At 47.2% G+C, this 18,905-nt stretch overlaps 1 protein-coding gene across 1 annotated transcript; it reads right to left on the reverse strand.

Annotated features, from left to right (window-relative positions):
- Nucleotides 1-637: 637 nt before the first annotated feature.
- On the reverse strand, nucleotides 638-17,158 carry GGT5 (gamma-glutamyltransferase 5). Its single transcript, XM_015644012.3, has 12 exons — nucleotides 16,971-17,158; nucleotides 10,655-10,785; nucleotides 9,043-9,132; nucleotides 7,626-7,815; nucleotides 7,111-7,268; nucleotides 6,557-6,706; nucleotides 5,978-6,111; nucleotides 5,394-5,596; nucleotides 4,892-4,983; nucleotides 4,000-4,109; nucleotides 3,553-3,660; nucleotides 638-3,358 (listed from the first exon to the last, which is right to left on the reverse strand). Exons 1-12 carry the CDS (start codon nucleotides 17,129-17,131, stop codon nucleotides 3,212-3,214), a joined length of 1,674 nt encoding a protein of 557 aa, XP_015499498.1. The 5' UTR covers nucleotides 17,132-17,158; the 3' UTR covers nucleotides 638-3,211.
- Nucleotides 17,159-18,905: the final 1,747 nt, after the last annotated feature.

Consider the following 18,905-nt stretch of genomic DNA (forward strand, 5'->3'; position numbering starts at 1 on the left):
TTTGAACTGAAAGAGGACACATTTAGGTTACATATTAAGATGATATTCTTGACTGTGACAGTGGTGAGGCCCTGGCAGGGGTTAAACCCAGAGAAACTGTGGCTGTCCCCTGCCTGGAAATGTTCAAGGACAGGCTGGATGGCACTTGGAGCAACTGGGTCTAGGGAGTGACATCCCTGCCCATGACAGATGGTCTCTGAGGTCCCTCATTGTTCCATGTCCCACCTTTGGAATGCAACCAGCTGGCTCTGCTCCTGGCTGTGCACAGTGTGCTGGTGTGGGCTGCCTGCCCCAGTGCAGGGCATGGACAACAGCACACATTCCATGACTGATTCCAGCTGATGTGAAAGGAAGCTGTACCATTAAAAGGCAATTCAGATCATGAGCTGGAGGGTTCACCTCTTGCCCCTATTCTTCAGTCTGACATTACCACAATTTTCTTTTGGCAACCATCTGCAAGGGAACAAAACTCAGCTGTGAGAGACAAGTGGCATGAGCTGCACCATTCATTCCTCAGCTTCTCCAGCAGCATACGAGGCTCCAGAATGAACAGCTGTTACTGCTGGAAACACCTGAATGGAGTCCTCTGTGCTTGTGTGATGGGATAGGCAACAGGTTTAGAGGAGAAACTCACAGACAGGTTTAAAAACACTTTATTAAAAGTATAACTTAGACTTCATTAGAAAATAGAGCAGCCTCTGTACAATGACGCTTTAAAAGTCCATGTAAGTTGATTTCAGTACAAAAATAATGCTCTGTTGTTGGGAGGAGCAGGAGTGTGGGGAGACAAAACTGAGAGGCTCCTGACCCAAGCAGATTTCAGCAGTGAGGAGGTGGCACGGCAAGAGCAGAGGTGCCAAAGCAGGTACAATCTCAGCTTCACCAGGTGTTCTGTTAGGAAGGACTGCAGGACTGGAAGTCTCTGATGCACTGAGAGATCTGCACTCCCATTCCCTTCTGTCTTGCAAATTAAATCTCTGATGAGTTTTTAAACCACTTCACTGGCTCACAAAGTTAATACTAAGCAGTTAAACTGCTGTGAGTACTGGACTAAAGATAATATTCCCATGTCTATGTGGTGGGAAGCAGCTGTGATACTACTGCACTGGAAAGGTGAGAGGCTGGAGTACTGCAGGGTGCTTCACCCTAAGGTGTGTCAGAAGCAAAGGTAATGGGAGGCTTAGTTACTTGGTGACTTGGGTTTTCTGTAGTGAAATGATGGAGAGGGAGCAGAGCACTGCTGAAGGTGGCCCTGAAGCCTAATAGAGAAGCCAGTAGTGCTCTCCCTGTCTCCAGCCAGTGCCACTCTCATTTGCTGATTGTAAACTCTCAGCTCAGTGGGGTCAGCTGGAAAGAACCACGGATCTTGCCAGAGCCAGCATTCAGCGTGGTCTGCATGCCTGGTGCTGTGGTGGGAGCTGCAGATGGGGTGTGGCCGTGCTTCCCTGCACAGCTCTGCCTGGTGGCATTCTGGCACCAGAACTCATGCACCCAGGAACTGCTAGCTGGGATAAGGGACTTCATCAAGGGACAAAACTTCAGCAAGTTAGATAGATTTGGTTTCTTTGGTAGTCATAATCAATGTAACCCCTTCCAAATGAACATAAAAACTACCCCTCTTCAGCTTGTGGGGCTGTTTCCTTTCCCATTCACCAGCACTGTGATGCTGCCTCACAGGGTGCCAGGCCACTTCCAAAGTGTGAGTGAGCAGCTCTGATGGAGAAAACAGCAGTTCTTCCTGAGTTGGGAGCTTTAAGATGAGCTCCACTTGGACAAGAAGGGAGCAGGGCAGTGCATGGAGTAAATCCATGGTAATTTGATTTCCAGCTGCACAATTAAGGGCTTGTGGTTATGATCTGGTAACTCAGCAATCATTCACTGATACAGCAGGGGCTGTGCTACAGTCCTTGGTGTACAGCTTCTGAAGGAAAATACGTCTGGCCCTGGTCAGCTTCACTGGGACCATCACTAAAATTCAAGTGAAGGCTGAGATTTCAGTAAATTGATGGCTTTATTGGACAGATCTTGTGGGTAAAAACATTGGCATAAAATCTAGCTGGCCTTGTTTAAATGTGTGTTTTTTAATAGTGTGTGCTTGTTATGATGTTTACAGAGGGATTCTATCTGTTGGAGAACTAGAAGTCCTGTGGGCTCTGTGTGTGAGGGGGTGCTCTGCTAGTGCCTGGTTCTGGTTTCTCTTTCAGACATACACACAACACTGTGCCCATAGGGCAGACAGGCTCAGAAGCTTTCAGAAAATGGAATTTTGGAGGATTCTGGGAATTTGACCCAGCATATTTGAAGAGCTTTGGGGGTTTTAGATTTTACCTTCCTAAATGTTCAATTCTCTTGGCCATTTTGAACAGGGTTATTATGGATAAACTGCAAAAGACCCTTTGCATCCAGGTGAAAAATCAAGGACCTTTTGCGTTCAGGTTCCTTCTCCAAAAGTTTTCTCTTTCTGTGATAGTTCTTAGAGTCCTACAATGCCCTCCTTGTGGTCTGAAGGGAACACTAGAGACTAGCTGTGGTAAACAGGAATTTGGAGCATGAAGGATATGGGAGAATTCTGCTAATACCTGAGAGTGCTGCATCACTTCTCAGCAGTCCTGGTGTCCTGGTCAGGCTGAGCTCAGGGCTACAAATGACATCTCCTGATCACGTGCACTTTGCAATTTGAAGAAAGTTCTAAAGTTTCCAAAAACTTTTCCATGCCTTCCTGACCTGCCTTCCCAAAGACTGATGTACTGGTGTTGAGGAGGGAGAGCTGGCACAGACTGGGAGCCATCTCACCACAGGGAGAGGCACCTCCAGGGAGCTCAGCTGAAGCCTGTTCATCCCAGGAGAAGGGAAAACAAAGACTCCATCAGGAATGGAAGGTACAGCTGGGCCATTTCACAGTGTTCTCAGTGGGGTTTGGACCAATTTTCCTTTCACACTTTGTATTCTCTCATTCTGAGTAACTGATGTGCTCAAGAAATATGTTCTCTGTGTATCACATAAGTAATGAAAGGTGTATCTCTAAACAAGGTTAGCTGACCTGTCCTTGTATTGCCTGAGGATGACCTGCAGTCTACTGGAATTAGATGTAATCACAGACTGTGCCCATGCTCCAGGAGACATCCTGATGGGAACAGGAAATTATGGGCATGTCCAAGCAAAGCGTGTTCTGAATCTCCTGTGGCTTTGTGGATTGTGATGGCATTTCACGCTAATATCCAGCTGACTTCCCCAGCTTCCTTTTATCAGAGTAAGCAGAGATGCATTTTCCTTCCTTGGAAATTCCCTGTACAACATTCATTGCAAATTTATCTTTCTTTTCTTTATGTCCTCTTCCCAGCAGGCCAGTCCTAACCTCCTGTGGGGGGAGAGAAGAGGAAATGGAGTGAATGGGGCAGGGGCCTGAGATCTTAACGTTGCCAGGTGGGAAACTGTAGGATGTGTGTGTGGAGTCTGGTTGAGAAAGTGAGGTTTAAACAAGAAGCCAGAGGCAAAATAAAGATTACCCAGGAGAGTTACAGAAGCAATCTGTTTCCCACCAAGACCACTCACCTTGCTGAAAGACTCCTCAAATAGGACACTGTCACCCTGGGTATGCATGACAGGAGCTGAAATGGCATGTTCCAAGTCGTAGCCAAACCACAGTTTGTTTATAATCGCCTGCAATGAAACAAATTCCACACTGCCCTACTGGACATAAAACCTGGGTTGTCCAACCCAGGCTGCACTGAGCCAGACCCACAGTCCTGTCAGCCTGGTGTCCTGCTTTCATGGTGACCAATACTAGATGCTTGGGGCAATTGAAAAATAGGATTAGCACCTAATGCTTCCCAGAATACTTTCCCTGGCCTACAGCCTGCAGCCTTTAGTGACTTCTAAACTACAAATTAAAAAAAGCACCAAGGAGTCAAGATTTGAGGGGAGCTGAGTAGAGATTGACCATGGCTAGAAAACTGAGAGGGCTGAAAGTCCTGGCAACTTGCTGTGGTTTTCACTTACCATGGTGGTAGCACTGACAATCCAGCCCCCTCCAGCTCCTCCAATCACCAGCATGTCTCCTGACTTGGAGATGAGGATGGAAGGCACCATTGCTGAAGGAGGCTTCTCTCCTAGAGCAGAAGCAGAGATACTATTCTTTCCATGTGGCTCTAAACAGGGTAGGAGGGGCACAGGTTCATCTACCTTGACTTTCTTTTGTCTCCCACAGAAAAACAAGTTGCTGCTCCTTCCTTAAAATACTCCAGATTTATAGAAAAATGTCCTTGTACTGAAAGCCTGTCTCCCAGGAAACTGAGACCTTTATGGCACAAGCTGAACAGGCTTCTCTTGATGCAGGACAGGGCATTCTACAAGTATTCAGGACTTGCTGCAGCTCACCCAACCAGATGAGGAACCCTTAGCAGAAATCCTGCCATGGCAGCACACTGGGTGTCCTCTCCCAGCAGGCTGAGGAGGATGCAGCAGGGACAGCTTATGGCACAGAGCCATGTCTGCAGCAGCACTGCTGTGTCACAGAGCTCAGTGCAAGCCTGCAGCAACTCTACACTCAGAGTCATAGATGAGCCTCAAATATCTCCAGGCTTGTCTTAGCAGTAGTTTCTTCATTTCTTCCCTCCCCTTCCCACCAGCCAGTTATCAGCATCAGCATTTTTTTCAACCTCTGATTTCCCTGGTTAGAACCCAAAAGTCCCATGTTTCCATACAAGGAGATATGTGAGTAGACACAGATACACTACAGAGCTTTATCCTCTTTTAGTCTGAAATAAACTTGCTCTCATCCAGATCTAGGAAAGAGTACCTGTAAGTTTACAGGTTGTCCCTGCCCACTGGTACACAGCCTGTGTATCCATCCCCTGGCCCTGTGCTTTATTCTAAGGATGAGGATGCTCACCTGCTTTAATGCTTCTGTTTGATATGCAGAAGTCAGCAAGCTCATTATTTAAAATGATCCCAGTTTGGTTAGAATACACAAGAGAGCCAAACCTGCAGGGAGGAAAGATGAAGCCTTTTAGTGCCCAGGGTTCTCCTGCTGTGGATGACATTAACTGCACATGGCACCCTGTGAGGAGCTTCTATCTCCTCCCAGCCTGGAAGTGTCCCAGTGAAGGTTTCCAAAAGGAATTTGTGCTGCTGCTGGTGACAGATATAAGGTCCCTGTCACTGGTGCCTGTGGGGATTTGCTCAACCCACAGAAATTCAGCCAGAGCCTCAGCAAATTCTCGCATCCTCCTGAATTATGACAACCCTTGGAGTTGATGCTCACAAATCTTTGCTGTCACATGAAAAAGGCATTCACAGCCCAGAAGCTGCCAAAACCAATGAAACCCAGGGGTTTGGCTTTGCTGGTAGCCAGCCCTTGCAGCTCCCCTGTGAACCTGACAGGGGTCACTCACAGGTAGTTGATGGTGCTGGTGGCAGACACGGCGCTGCCGTCTGCAGCGAGCACAGAGATGTGGCTCGTGCCCATACTTTTGTATCTGTCGTTGTAGAGGGACTCCAGCAGGTTGTAGTGGCTGAGTGAGTGGTCACCACGGGCATCTATCCGCTGCCTCACAAACTCTGCAAACTGCTCAGACAACAGGGTCCCCACAGGCACCTGCAAGCACAGCAAGGACACTGAGCTGGTCACCAAAGCACAGGTATGGCTTTGGGCACACAGAGGCCTCAGGAACTCCACTAGTCAGAGCTTGGGGGTCTGGAGTGGCAGCATTCAGCCCCATGCCACTCTCATCCCACAAAATGGACCAAGCTCAGCACTGAGGCACCTCAACATTAGCAGGAGCATGTGCACATTCTCTGTCAGGCAAGTGAAGCTGCAGAGTGAACAGCCTGATCCCACCTCTGCCTTCACCAACTCAGCTGCATTGCTCTCTAGCAGCAGCTCTAAGTATTTTCTTTCCTTCCAGGCTGCAAAGAAGGAGCATGTCAGAGCATTGCTTGATGCTGTAGCACTGCACCAACACACCATGGAGCTCACCTGAGCTTCAGAGAAGGCTGGGTCGGTCATGCGGGGTCTTAGCATGTTTCCAAACTTCAGGGCCTCTGCAATGTAGTGATAGGTTTCTACCTCCTCCTCAGGTGTTGCCAGTGATGCTTTATGGAATTTATACTCTATGGAGCAGGATGAAATTATTTTGTTAATAGACCCAAGGCAATGTTTTTTCAAAAAATGTAAAAAAAAAAAATGTTGAAAGGAGCCTCCTCTTCCCACTCCAGTTCTTACCAGGCTTCCCCTATGCTTCAGCAGGATGTGGATGCAGAAACAACCAAGTACTAATTTCCACTGTGACTTCAATTTCTTTTGAAGCATTGGGAAGTCACGCATGCTTTGGCTTTTGCAGAAGCTGTGGTGATGCTGATCCACTGTACAAGTGAACCAGTTCATCCTCCTGCTGCATAGCATGGTCACACTGCTGCTTTGGGCCCCATTCTGGCTCAAAAACTCCATTTCTGCCCATTGCATTTTATCACTCTCACTTTTTTTTTATCTCACTCACTTTTCAGAAAGCAAAACTCTCTGAAACCTCTTGCTGACCGTTTTCCATTAGGAGTTTACCTTCCAATACCTTGAGGATGAACATGAGCACTGCACCTCCCATGGGTGGTCCTGGAGCGAATACCTTGGTGTGGTTGTTCAGGGTGATGTTCAGAGCTGAGGACACCTCTGCTTTGTATGCCTGAAGGTCTTCCAGTGAGAGGCTGGACCCTTCAACAGAGAGCCAGGAGCTGCCATTAGCACAGCAACTTGTACTGCTGCTGTGGGCTGCCTGCATCAGAGCCTTGGTAAAGCTTGTGAGGATCCATCCCCATACAGCCCAAACTCCTTCCACCCAGCACAGCACTGCCATCATACTTGCCATGTGCTGACAAGCCTCAGGATGTCACAAAGCCTAAAGGAGTCAGAGGGGCCAATGCATGAGCACAGTGGGCAAAGGCCAGAGCAGTGGGTGGTCCCAGTTCTGTGTCTGGACCTGAGTTATAGGAACTGGGGAAAGGTGGCCCCCCACCACTCCAATTGACAAGCAAATGGCATGTGTTGGCTTTCCCCTGGTAAAGGTTCACTGTGAGCAGGGCCTGTGTGTATCAGGACTACCTGCAGCTGTTACCTACCAGCCTTCCTGACGTCCTCCACCAGGGCCCTTCCTATCTCTCCCTCATAAAACGCTGCAGCTCCGTGTTCTGCTACAGTTTGCAGTGTTTGCTGCAGCGCTTCCCACCGGTAGGTATCGCCACGCTTCAGAAATCTTTGACCATCACATAGCAGTGGGCTGTTAAAGAAGAACATTTATCATAGCAGTGGGCTGTTAAAAAAGAACATTTATCATAGCAGTGGGCTGTTAAAGAACATTTATCCATTTTACAGCATGAGCCTATTCTTGCCCAGGGCAAATGGCCTCTTTTTCCTACCATAAGCTGATCTGGACTATGTTGTATATTTCCAAGGCAGTGTTACACTGCAGCCTCTTTTAAAAACCCACTTCTTTGATTCTCTCACACTCTACAGCAAATATTCCCTGAGAACAAACCACAGCAGCAGCCAGTGCTCCATGTCAGCATGTCAGAGAAAGGGGCTGGAGCTGAGGGAACAGTGACCCTCACAGTGCAGTTTCATTCCTGGGTCGTACCACAGGCTTTTCCCCAGACCAGCGAAGGCTGGGTGATGGAGAATTTTGTCCAGAACTGGGGAAATGACCAGTGGCTCTGAAAGAAGCTTGATGGTTGGTTCAAACAGGGCTTTCCATGGTAAGCGGCCGTGTCGCTTATGGGCTTCCTCATACCCACGGAGTTCTCCGGGCACGCCAATCCAGCGGGGACCTGAGGAGCACAACAGCAGTGTCACACCCAGCACGTCACTGGCTTGGGGGTTCCACCCAAGCTCTCCAATCAAAGTCTCAGTTGGTAGAGGCAATCAAGACTTCTAAAAGCAGACTTGGTTTGTTTATTACCTTTCCCTGTTACTGAACAGCAGGGGTATAGAGAGGCTGGAGCCAGGCCTGAGGTGTGCTGAAAGCAACGGGCACATGCTGCAGCAAGGGAGGTGCCAGCTGGGTGCTGGAGAAATGGTGCTCATGGGGCCTGGTCAAGACCAGAACAAGGGAAGCAGTGAAATTCTCCATCCCTGGAGAAATTAAAAAAATGTGACCTCCAACTGTCCCTTCCAACCAGAGTAGCTCCTGATTCCTTTTCAGGCTTTCAGGATAAGACCACCTTCAGGACCTAGGACACACCCCAGAAGATAACATTCTAGGGAAGGAGAATGAATACAGCAAAAACAGGGAAAGATATTGTTACAGTACAGCTAGTCTGGACTGGACAAAGTAAATCTGACCATAACACAAATCCAATTCAGCTAGTCTAGTTCATGTCTGAACATGTTCTTGGATACCTCTGCCAAACCCATGCAAGATGAGAAGAAAGCACATGAGTGGCCAGGATGCTGGGCAAGGAGAGAAGTATCAGCCAGTGGCTGTCTAGCCCAGGAAATTTGAATTGGATTTGTGTTATGGTCAGATTTACCTTGTCCAGTCCAGACCAGCTGTACTGTGACAATACTGTGACAGATCCAAGATGTGCTGCTAAAGCAAGAGTGCCTGAGCCCAGCAACTCAGCCCCTGATGTGCCAGTGTGCTTCCCCAATCTATGGACATGAGCAGACACACCATTGTGTGAGATTGTGAATTTTATTTCTTCTGTTTCCAGAAAGCTATTGATCTTATTTTTATCTGTAAGAACTTCTGGGGAATTAAAGCTTTGAGAAATCCAGTCTTGAACTGCAGGCTTCCTACAGGGAGAATTTACATTGTGATTTCTCCTCATGCTGGCTCCCCATTGTCTTGCTGCTCAGTTGGGTTGCCACTGTTATTACCAAACAGGAATTTTTATGGACCTAGTATTTTTAGTTATTTTTGCAAAAGGCAATCCAGGTAGAGTGTGTTAAAGTAAACAGAACTCCAGATCAAGTCAGTGAGGTGCTCAGTTCCCCACCTTGAGCTCTGTGCACACCAGGAGGGCACACAGCTGTGGCACAGATTGTGTCCTTACCAAAGGGGAAACCAGCACCACAGTCAGACAATAAGTTGTGAGGAAACACTCGTGGGGCTGTCTCACGGGCATTGATCACCTCGACTGCTCCTAGAAAGAAGAAGAGGGAAATGCATAATGTTGTTTTCCTGAGACAGGTGAACATCACACTTCAGTCAGCTGCACATGCTGCTGGCCCAGAGCTGAGCTGCTCTGCAGCCTTTTGCCAAATGTACCTGCAGGGTCAGGTGTCAGCACATTGTCCTTGACTCCTGTGCTTTTGTTTAGAGCAAACCAAGCAGTGCCTACCTAAAGGTAAAAGACAGGGAGAAGGCCAGGGCTTGTCTCCAGCCAGAGAATGTTCCCCCCAGGGTTCATGGGCTGGGACATGCTGCCTCACAGCTGCAGGTTCCTGCACTTCTTTAGCAGATGGGACATGACAGAGACATAATGTGAGCCTCATGCTCCTGGGAGGGCCATTTACCAAATGATGACGAGGCAAGTCTATCATACTTAAATTTTAATATTATATCATATTTAAATTTTCATATTTAAAGCTCTGTATGTATCAGGGAGCTTAAAAGGACAAAAAACCCCCAAACCCCCACTTGCATACACTCATATTTCAGGTCTAGCAGCCTCCTTCTCTGCTCTGTATTTATCTGTCCACAGAGCCAGCTGTGCTGCAGGAGCCCAGAGTGCTGCATCAAGCTCCTGAGCTGTGCACAGCCACGGGCAGCTCTGTGCAGCAGCATAACTCAGGTAGCAGAGAAGGATTGCTGTCAGGAAATGAAGTTGCATGGCTCTGGCAAAAGGAAAAAGAAGAAAAATATAGGTGTTCTGCCAAATTAAGCTCTTGCATAAGATAAAGCCAAACATTTCCAGATTTGTGACTCTGAGAAGCAATTTGGCAGGGGTTTTTAAAACTATGATATTGTTAGTGTTCATTGTTGATATTACTATTAGATAGATAAGCTCTGGGGGTTTTTGGAAGCCAAGACTTAGAAACTCCCACACTGAAGACACAAAAGCAAGAAAACAACACTAGAGCATAAGCCAAACACAGAAAGGCTCCCCAGCAGACACTGAACATTGCTAGGTTTAGATTTCTGGAGATGCATCTCCTGGGACAGGAAGGCTCAGCATTGCTTTGGGGAGTCACACCAGCACAGGGACAGCAGTGTGACACAGCCCCAGTGTCAGCAGGCATTGCCAGAGCAGCACAAGCCCCTCAAATGCCAACCCAAGGGCTCAGCTGAGGCACTGCCAGCACAACACTGCCAGCACAGGCTGCACTCACCTCCTGCCTGCTTCACTCAGCCACTCCCACCTGGCTGCAATCAGCTGTGCAGCTTTAGAATGTACTTTGGGATTGCTTTAGAGGGGGAAGGAGAAGCAAACTGAGTTCATTTTATATCAAAGCTCTTTCCTCCACACATGTTCTTGCTGTGAAATGACAATCACAGCACCCTTTGGTGGATGCTTTGGATTAATAGTACAAGTGTGGTTTGTGATGTAGCTTTTATATTCAAAATATTCCTGTGAGAGAGCAGGAAGGATTCTGATTTCTGCACAGCAGTTGTGTGTCTGCAGAGGGACAAGGCACCATGGAGAGGCCAGGGCAGGCCCATACCTGTGCTGGCATTATAGATGGTAAATATGACCCCACCACCCAGGCCTGAACTCTGAGGGTTCATCACTGAAGTGCAGATCAAGCCAGCAATGGCAGCATCCACAGCAGAGCCTCCACTTTTCAGGATGTCCCTGTGGCAGGGAGGGAAGAAAAAAAGACACTATTAAAATCCAGGAATATCAGAATGGAGGAACCACATGGAAATGCCTCCTTGGGACCCCTGCAACTTGAGGGGAGCAGCTGGAGAAATGTAGTGGCAGCAGTGCAGGGTGTGAGGGCACAGAGGGGCACCTTCCTCTGCTGGAGTGAGAAGGAACAATTAGAGGGGAAAAAATGAGAGTCTGTAGGAGGAAAGAGCAGCCAGGACCAGATCTGTGTGAGACTGGACTTCTTCTGGGCAAAGTTATGTGATACAGAGAACTGCAGCTGCTCACAAATGCTGTGGACTAAAAAGGACAGCAAGGAGTCCTAAGACATGGAGAAGGATGCTTGGAGCACACAACAGGGCTTTCCACATACTAGGAACCAAACAACTGATCTCAAGCTTCCCAAATGCCATTCCCAATAAAGGCATATGCTAGTCAACTGGACAGAAGCACTGAAGTGGGAACACTGGGACCATGTGAAGTAAAGTCCCAAAACAACCTGTCAGTTAGCAGAATAGTTACTCCATCGTTCCTACACTGTGATTTCATGGGCTTATTAGCACCAAAATGCCCCATTCTGCCCCCGCTATTCCCAAAGACAAAACCAAGGAAGAAACAAAAAGCAAACAGGAAACAAACCCCTCAACTGCTTCTAACAAGGTACAGCTACATGAAAAACACACAGGCATTAAGGCAGCCCCTTGCTGCTGACAGCAACAGGTTCTGTTAGAGAAACATGCTTCCCTCAAGAGATCTGAAAAACACCTTTTCCTTGCAGTGGAAATGGGGTGGTGTTTCCTGCACAGCCTGCCAGTACCTAGCACTGGTGTTTGCTAGGAAGGCTACCTGTTTTATTGGGTTATTGCTCAGATAACTTTACCTCATATAACTCAGATAACATTTAACTCAGATAAATATTGCTCATGTATTCCCATAGAGGGGAAATTGGAATAGTTCATTAATTGCAGTGCAACTGCTCTCAGAGTTTGCATGAGAACACAGAGCACACACAGAGACTGTTTATTTCACATCCACTGATATGGCTGGGACCTGCTGGGTCTGGGAACAGGATGCTGCCAGCAAGCACATTGATTGTGGGTTTTCTTTGTTTCCCTAAACATCTCAGAACCACTGCCTGTAAGGAAATGACATGTGGACAAGTGGGAAGAAAAGAAATAGTAGGGAACATCAGGCTTTCTGTTTGGGGTCTGCATGGCTTTTGGCCTCCTAGGAGCTCCATGGCTGTAGCTCTGAGTACAGAGACTGAGGCTCAGGCTCAGCCCCTTGCAGCAGGGGATGGACTCACCCACCAATGTCCCTTGGAGGTGTTTTTCTGAAATGAAAGCTGTTAGTTACTCACCACAGTAAGGAAGGACACGAAGGCTTCCTAAAAAACCGAGTCACCTCTGCAGAAGACCCAGACAGCATGTTAGAAAGTTGGAAAAAGAAGAAGCAGCACTGCTACTTCAGTGCTCGAAGAGCCCCTGGATTATGGGTTGTGAGGCAACACATGTACAAAGCCTGGTGACAGGGAACATGGTTCTGGGTGAAAAACAGCTTTAAAAAGAAGCTTGGAGATGGCAGGTGCACATTTCAATGCAATGCATTAAGACCTTTACATCAAGCACATTTCCCAAAGTCTGAAAAGTACCAGATTCTCACCCAAATTCACAGCACGTTCACACTGACCTCCAGCCTTGACACCTTTCCCTCCAGCCTCTCCAGAGACTGAAACTCAACAGAAAATACCCTGAGCTGGCTCTTGGTGTGTCACATGTGGCTCCCTGTGCATGGCTCACTCACTTCCAGTCAGGGACCTGCCACTTCCTTGGAAGTGATGCCTGGAGAATTTAAGGCCATTATATATAGCAAAACTACATCTGGATTTATGTCCCATTACCTGGCTCCCTTTAGATGGGTCTCTGCTGCAATGAGCTTAATTATAATGCAAAATGCTTAATCAAAGTGTGGCACCTTACCAGTGCTGGGGCTGACAAAATCTGATAACAATGTTCTGTCCCATATCCTTCCTGCCACTTAGTTTCAGCATTAGGGTTTAGTCACTAATGGAGTTTCCTTATAATTAGGAGCAGAAGAGGGTGTTAACAAGCAAGTCCCATTCCAGGAGCAGCAAACAGGGATTCACCCTCCCTGGAAGGGTGAATGTCAGCAAAGATGGGCAGTTCTGCCCTAGGCCAGAGGGAGCGCTGAAACCCTCTTGAATACACTGGAAATGCAAACTTATTAAATTTTATTGGATTTTTTTTCTGCTAAAGAAGGCTGGGGACTGGGAGACCACCCATTATACAGCAGCTGCCTCCTTAGGATTTATAAAGAGCAAAAGTAAAAACTGCTTCTGTAAAAAGGGCCAGTTACCAAATTTAAAACATGCAAGAAGGGAAACTAAATCCTTTGGGATGTAAACATACTTCAGAAATCTTCTGGGCCATTACTGAAAAGGATTTTTGCATCAGATTGTCTGGCTAGAACTGAGCTTCCCAGGGCTGCAGACGTTTTCTGACTGTTAAAGTCTCACCATTCTCACCCTCCCCACCAGGCTGTCCCCCCGGGGGGTGTTGACTTCAAAGGCCAGTTCCCAGGGTTTATGCTAGGCTACATTGGAGAAGTGCAATCAGAGATGGCTGCTGGGCCAGGCCAGGCCAGCTCGCCTTCCTGCAGTGAATCCCACCACTGGGAATGAACATTTCTCCTGAATCTGTCCCTGACTTTATGCTGGCTGTTTCTTGCTTCTGCCATTTGGGAAAAAAAAGGAATGCAGAGCAGTGGATGACAGAGCTCAAACAGCACACTGGTAGGGAATATAGAGCTTTTTGCATGCTTGATGAAAAGAGCCTCTTCCAGGAGGGAACAAGTGACTCAGAGTTAGAGGTGAAGTTTGAGTACCTCTTACTGTAACAGGGCAATAATCTCCTGTCTCCTCAGGGTTCTTGACATGAGGACAAATTAGTGAGGTGGACTGTGGCACCAAATTCACATCCTTGGGTAAAAATTATTCTGATTCTCATTTTAACCTCCCATCCCTCTTCATCAAAGTATTTCACGTCATTCAGGGACAAGTTTTCTCCCAGGGCAGGGTCTTAGTCTGGACCAGGCAGCTGTTTGAGGTTGCTTTCAGCCCCCAGTGTCCAGCAGAAAAAACAAGAGACCCAACCTTGTTCAGCAGTGGGAGCTGGGCATTGATGGCTAAGGGGAAGTTTAGCTCAGGACCTGCCAGCATGGATTGTGACAGGCTGAAGGCTCACTGAGATTGCTCACTTTCTGCAGGGACCCAAAGAGTTGCATAAGGATTTCAGAAATCCAGAGTACACTAACACAATCTCCAAAGATGGAAAACATGTGAGCCCTGAGGTGTTTCTCCCAGCCCACTATCCCACTCATTGAGCAAGAGGTTCAGTTCAGCTCTTCTCAGTAAGTTCAACTGACAATTCTACTAGGAATACACAAAGACTCCCAAATGGAAGAATCTTAAACCAAGAGTATCATGTAGTGCCCCAGGAATTTCATTCCTGACAGCCCACTGAGCATGTGGTTTGAGTTGCTCTTTAAAATAAACAAGATTTTTTAATTAAATAATAAAATCTGTAAGTAAGTCAGGGATTAGGTGCTGCTTTTAGTTTCCAAGTCTTTAGGTACCAGACCAGTTCTCTGAGCATCCCCTGCACAGATTCCTGTGAGCTCGGGGTGGTGGGGATTTGCAGGATGAAAGGGGTGGCTGTGGGGAACAGCCTGGGGTCACAGCAGGAGAGAGGGTCTGCAAGGTCAGTGAGGAAGAGCAGGGAGAAACCAGCCCTGCAGTGTCTTTAGGGACTGGAATCTAGGGCTGCTTGGTTTTACCCTGCTCTCCCCTTGTTGCTGAAGTAAAGTGGAACATGAACTGCCAGCTCTCAGGTGAGGACACCAGGGCCTAATGGACAAGACTACTCTCAGAAATTGGATTTTATTGCTACTGCTGAGGCAAAATTCCTAAGATGCTAAAATCTTCTTCAGTAAAGATGAGGCAGGAAGCAGCTGTATGCTGCTCATCTCACGGTGCTCCAGTCAGGGACTGTGAGTCAGCCTTGAGGAAACCCCAGCCCTGCAGAGCCACACAGGAGGTCACAGAGAAGAGCAGATGGCTCTGAAAGGCTGAGCCCCTCTGCTGTGGCATCCTCGCAGTGTCACTGCCATGTGACTTCCTCACCAGTGAAAGTACATTTTCTCACCTCACAGGTTGCTCTGAGAGCTAATATAGTGGTGACCATCATGTGCTAAGAGCTGAGAGCTTAAAAAGTGACATACAGGTATAACAGCATAGAAATGTCTGGGAGAAAATTAACAAGATCACATAAGCTTGCTAGAGGGAAAAATGAAGCCACCACTGTGGGCCAGTGGGACAGAGAAAGAAATATGACAACAACAAAAAAAGGGCAAATATTATACAAAACTTCCAATCCCAAGCTCTCTTACAGAGGAACATTTTTATAAACAATTTTACTTTTGTTATAATCTTTTACAAGAACATGCACAGAAGTAGCTGGGAGAACAACACAGGAGTTTGTCCCATTCCAAGTCTGAGGACAGCATGAAATGAGCACAAAGATTTCCAAGAATGGCTGGAGGCAAAGGATACTGGGAAAAGCAGCAGCAGCAGGGGAGTAGAGCTGACCACCAGGCAGAGGGTGAGCAGCGTAGAGCCCAGGCAGAGGAGAATAGCCAAGGCTGGGGAGGTCCAAGAGGCTTGGCAGGACTGGAGGACAGAGCAGGACCTGATGTGCAGATGGCCCAGGATGGGCAAAAGGGGGTAAAAAATGTAATGGGAATGTGAAGCAAGGGCAGGATTTTGTGGGGATCATTGGCAGGCTATTTGTAGGAAATTTAAGTTGGTCCATTAGACTGGAGGGACAGCACAGACCTGTCAGCAAGTGAGCTGGAGCTGCAGCAGTGGTGGAGGCTGGGGGAAGCCTGTGGAGTTTCTTGCTGAGAGAAGGGAAAGGAAAAGTGAGAGCCCAGCATCAGTAATCAACTAGACAAAGCTGCTCAGTTGTCCACTGGCCACAGATTTCTATGGCTCTCACTTCAACGTCTTCCAGCTGATTATACACTACATCAAGTTAAAATTTACAATAGCTGCATAAACAAATGCAGTGGTTTTCCCCAGCAGATTCTTTGGGCAATCCAATTATGTATTTTCCTCTTTTTTCCATTAATAGTGATTTTTAAAATACTTCTGCTTTCTGAAGAACATGTGGCTTCACATAAAAAATCCCATATCACTGCTTGACATATGTACAGCCACAGTATATTTTCTCCAGCTACTCACAAATACTGTGCCAGAATCAGAGGTGAGGCATGGCCAAGTGTGGTATTATGGCACCACATCTCATTTCACTCCCTGAACCACACAGCAGAGCACACAGCTCCAGCATCCATCACTGGAGCATCAAGTGTAAACTTCCATCCTTCTGCTTTCATGCATACAGGCATTTCATAATTGAAGGAACAGTAAAATAATAACGTGGGAGTCAAAATATTTGACAGACATGTTTTACACAAACTGAAGCTTTACAACCTGGGCATCTAGAGAATTTTTTAACCTACATCTTTCTTTCCAAGTGATGTAAATATGTTTTTTGTACTTCTACTGACATGACCGAATTTCAATTAAATCTGGTCTTTGCTTTTTCCTCATAGCAGACACACTTGCTGCAGCCTTCAGTCCAGACACACACAACCCCAAAAGGCAGGGATGCCAATTCCCCTTTCCCTGCCTTGCCTTCCTTGTCTCTGATGAAGCCTGAAGTCTGCAAGCTCCTCTAACTTCTTGATTTATTCTAAGTCACTTATCCGACAGACCTACCACGCCATAAAAAGTAAAATTTTTCCATCCCCACTTAAAACCAGCATTGTATACTACAAATATTTATAACTTCCAAAAGACCGAGGGTTTGCACAGTTGCAAATTTTTGGGACACTGTAATGAAAGTAAGCATCAGGCAGGGAGGCAGAGGCGCCGTCTGCTCCGGCGGCGAGAGCAGCATCGCTGCGCAGCCCGAGCGGGGACGGGGCAGAAGCGCAGCCCACGGGCGTGCTTAGCGCTTGTCCCCTGGGCTAGCCCGAGTCACCACACACACGCCAAGGCAGCCGAGGAGCCGAGCGCTCCGAGCACGTACCGGCCGATGAGGGAGCAGCTCTCGGTGTCAGCAGCCACGGCACCGTGCAGGTAGCGCTGCGGAGCGCAGCCGGGCTGAGCCAGGATGAGCACGAGTGTCACCGCCACTGCCAGCACCCCCAGCGTGAGCAGCAGCAGGCAGCAGATCCTCGCCGTGGACATGGCTGTTCCTGAGCCCCGGAGCAGCTGCGAAGCTCTGCGGGCTGTCGAGGAGGCGCCTGCAGTGCTCGGGGGAAGTGGATTTATCCCGGCACTTTTGTGAGGGAGGTCCCACTGCAGTGGGCTCTGCCCCCAGCGATTACATTCTTTCTAACATTAAAAGCTGCTAAAAAGCGAACGGCGCACTCTTTCTTTCCTACTCTCTTAGGTGTGAGGGGCTTTTCACTCTCTTTAATAAACTTTTCTTCAAGATCCACAATCCGCCTCTTTTATTGTGTCGACGAAAACACTTAACACATTCACTTCAAAGAGAAATGTCCGCACAGCTCCTCGGCTTCTCACAGCCCCTCTGGCATCCCATTCTAGACACACAAATTACCTAACAAATGTGGCCTATGTGAACCACTGGAAAAATGATCTCAGTCCTACACTGCAAACTTGAGGTGCTTCGGTCCTGTAAAACTACTCAAAGACATAAAAGCTGAATACGGTGTACAAAGATAGAAGCTCCATATTTACTCTTAGTTTACCTTATCGTTTATTATAATCTTATTTACTTTTTTCATATGTACATCTTGCCAGTGTCCGCAGCATACATCTCCTGTAAATGAGCACAAGAGAAGAATTGGAATAAAGCAGCACTTTGCAAACATTGGTGCCTGGAGCACCAAGAGCTCTGGGGTCCAGCCTGTGCAGAGCTGGGACAGACCTGATCCCTCACAGAGCAGTGATGAGCAGCAGGAATTGCTACTCAGTGCAGCTGATCCCAGCTGGATCTTCAACAGCCTCTGAATTACACAGTTCTTGCACTCCAGAAATTAAAGTTCCACCTCTGCCTGCTGTCTTTCCAACAGATGTTACCTGTGATCATTTCCCTGCTGGATTTGGAAGGAGAGGAATTCACCTGTGCAGAATTACACATGTATTTCAGAGCAGATTTTGAACTTGTCCCACTAAACTTTATCTTATAACTAAGAAATACTATTTCACATGTTATATCTCAAGAAATGGATTTGATAGTCTGAAATGTCTTTGTTGTGGTTGTATCTTCTCATAAGGTTACCTTGGGGAACTGAAAATAGTTCAAGAAAAATGCATGGTTTTGTCCAAGATAAAACCATGGTCTGTAGATAATAATTTCTTGGTCTCCACACCTCATCTCACCTGGCAAATATACTTGGCCTGTGTAAACAAGCCTCCTCAGCTCTGATGTCACTCTTCATTGCAAAACATTGCTGAATTTGTAGAATGTCTCAATCTCTACATGACTTTGATGTTTCATTTTTGACAATTTACAGTATAACACTTAAAGAATCATCATCCTGCTGTTTCTGGGAAAGCTCTTCCCTTTTAACTCACAGCAGGGCTGACACTCAGTACCAACAATACAAGTGTATTTTGCCTATTCACTTCTATCAAATGCTGTGGAGAATTCAACTGTAGTCTCTTCCAATTGCTCCCCATTTCCAGATCTGGGTTTTAACTCAGCACATCAAACCTCTGCACCTGGAATTATTATTGTGCAGTCAAGGAGGAGACCTGGAAGAGGCAAAAAAGATAAAGGAGAGTGTCATCTCCCAGACCAAGGGAGAGGCTAAGGATGGCCTGGGAAGGCCAAGACATAGTTATGACTATCCCAACTAACAGTTGTCTCTCACAGGAAAACCTATTTGTCTTTTTGGTATGGAAATGAAGGCTGAGCCTCTTTGTCTCTTTCACTGTGTAACCTTTACAGTCTTGGTGCAACATTCAACTTTGACCATATGATACTACAAAC

Source organism: Parus major, chromosome 15 (assembly GCF_001522545.3).
Source record: "Parus major isolate Abel chromosome 15, Parus_major1.1, whole genome shotgun sequence".
Classification (NCBI taxonomy): Eukaryota; Metazoa; Chordata; class Aves; order Passeriformes; family Paridae; genus Parus; species Parus major.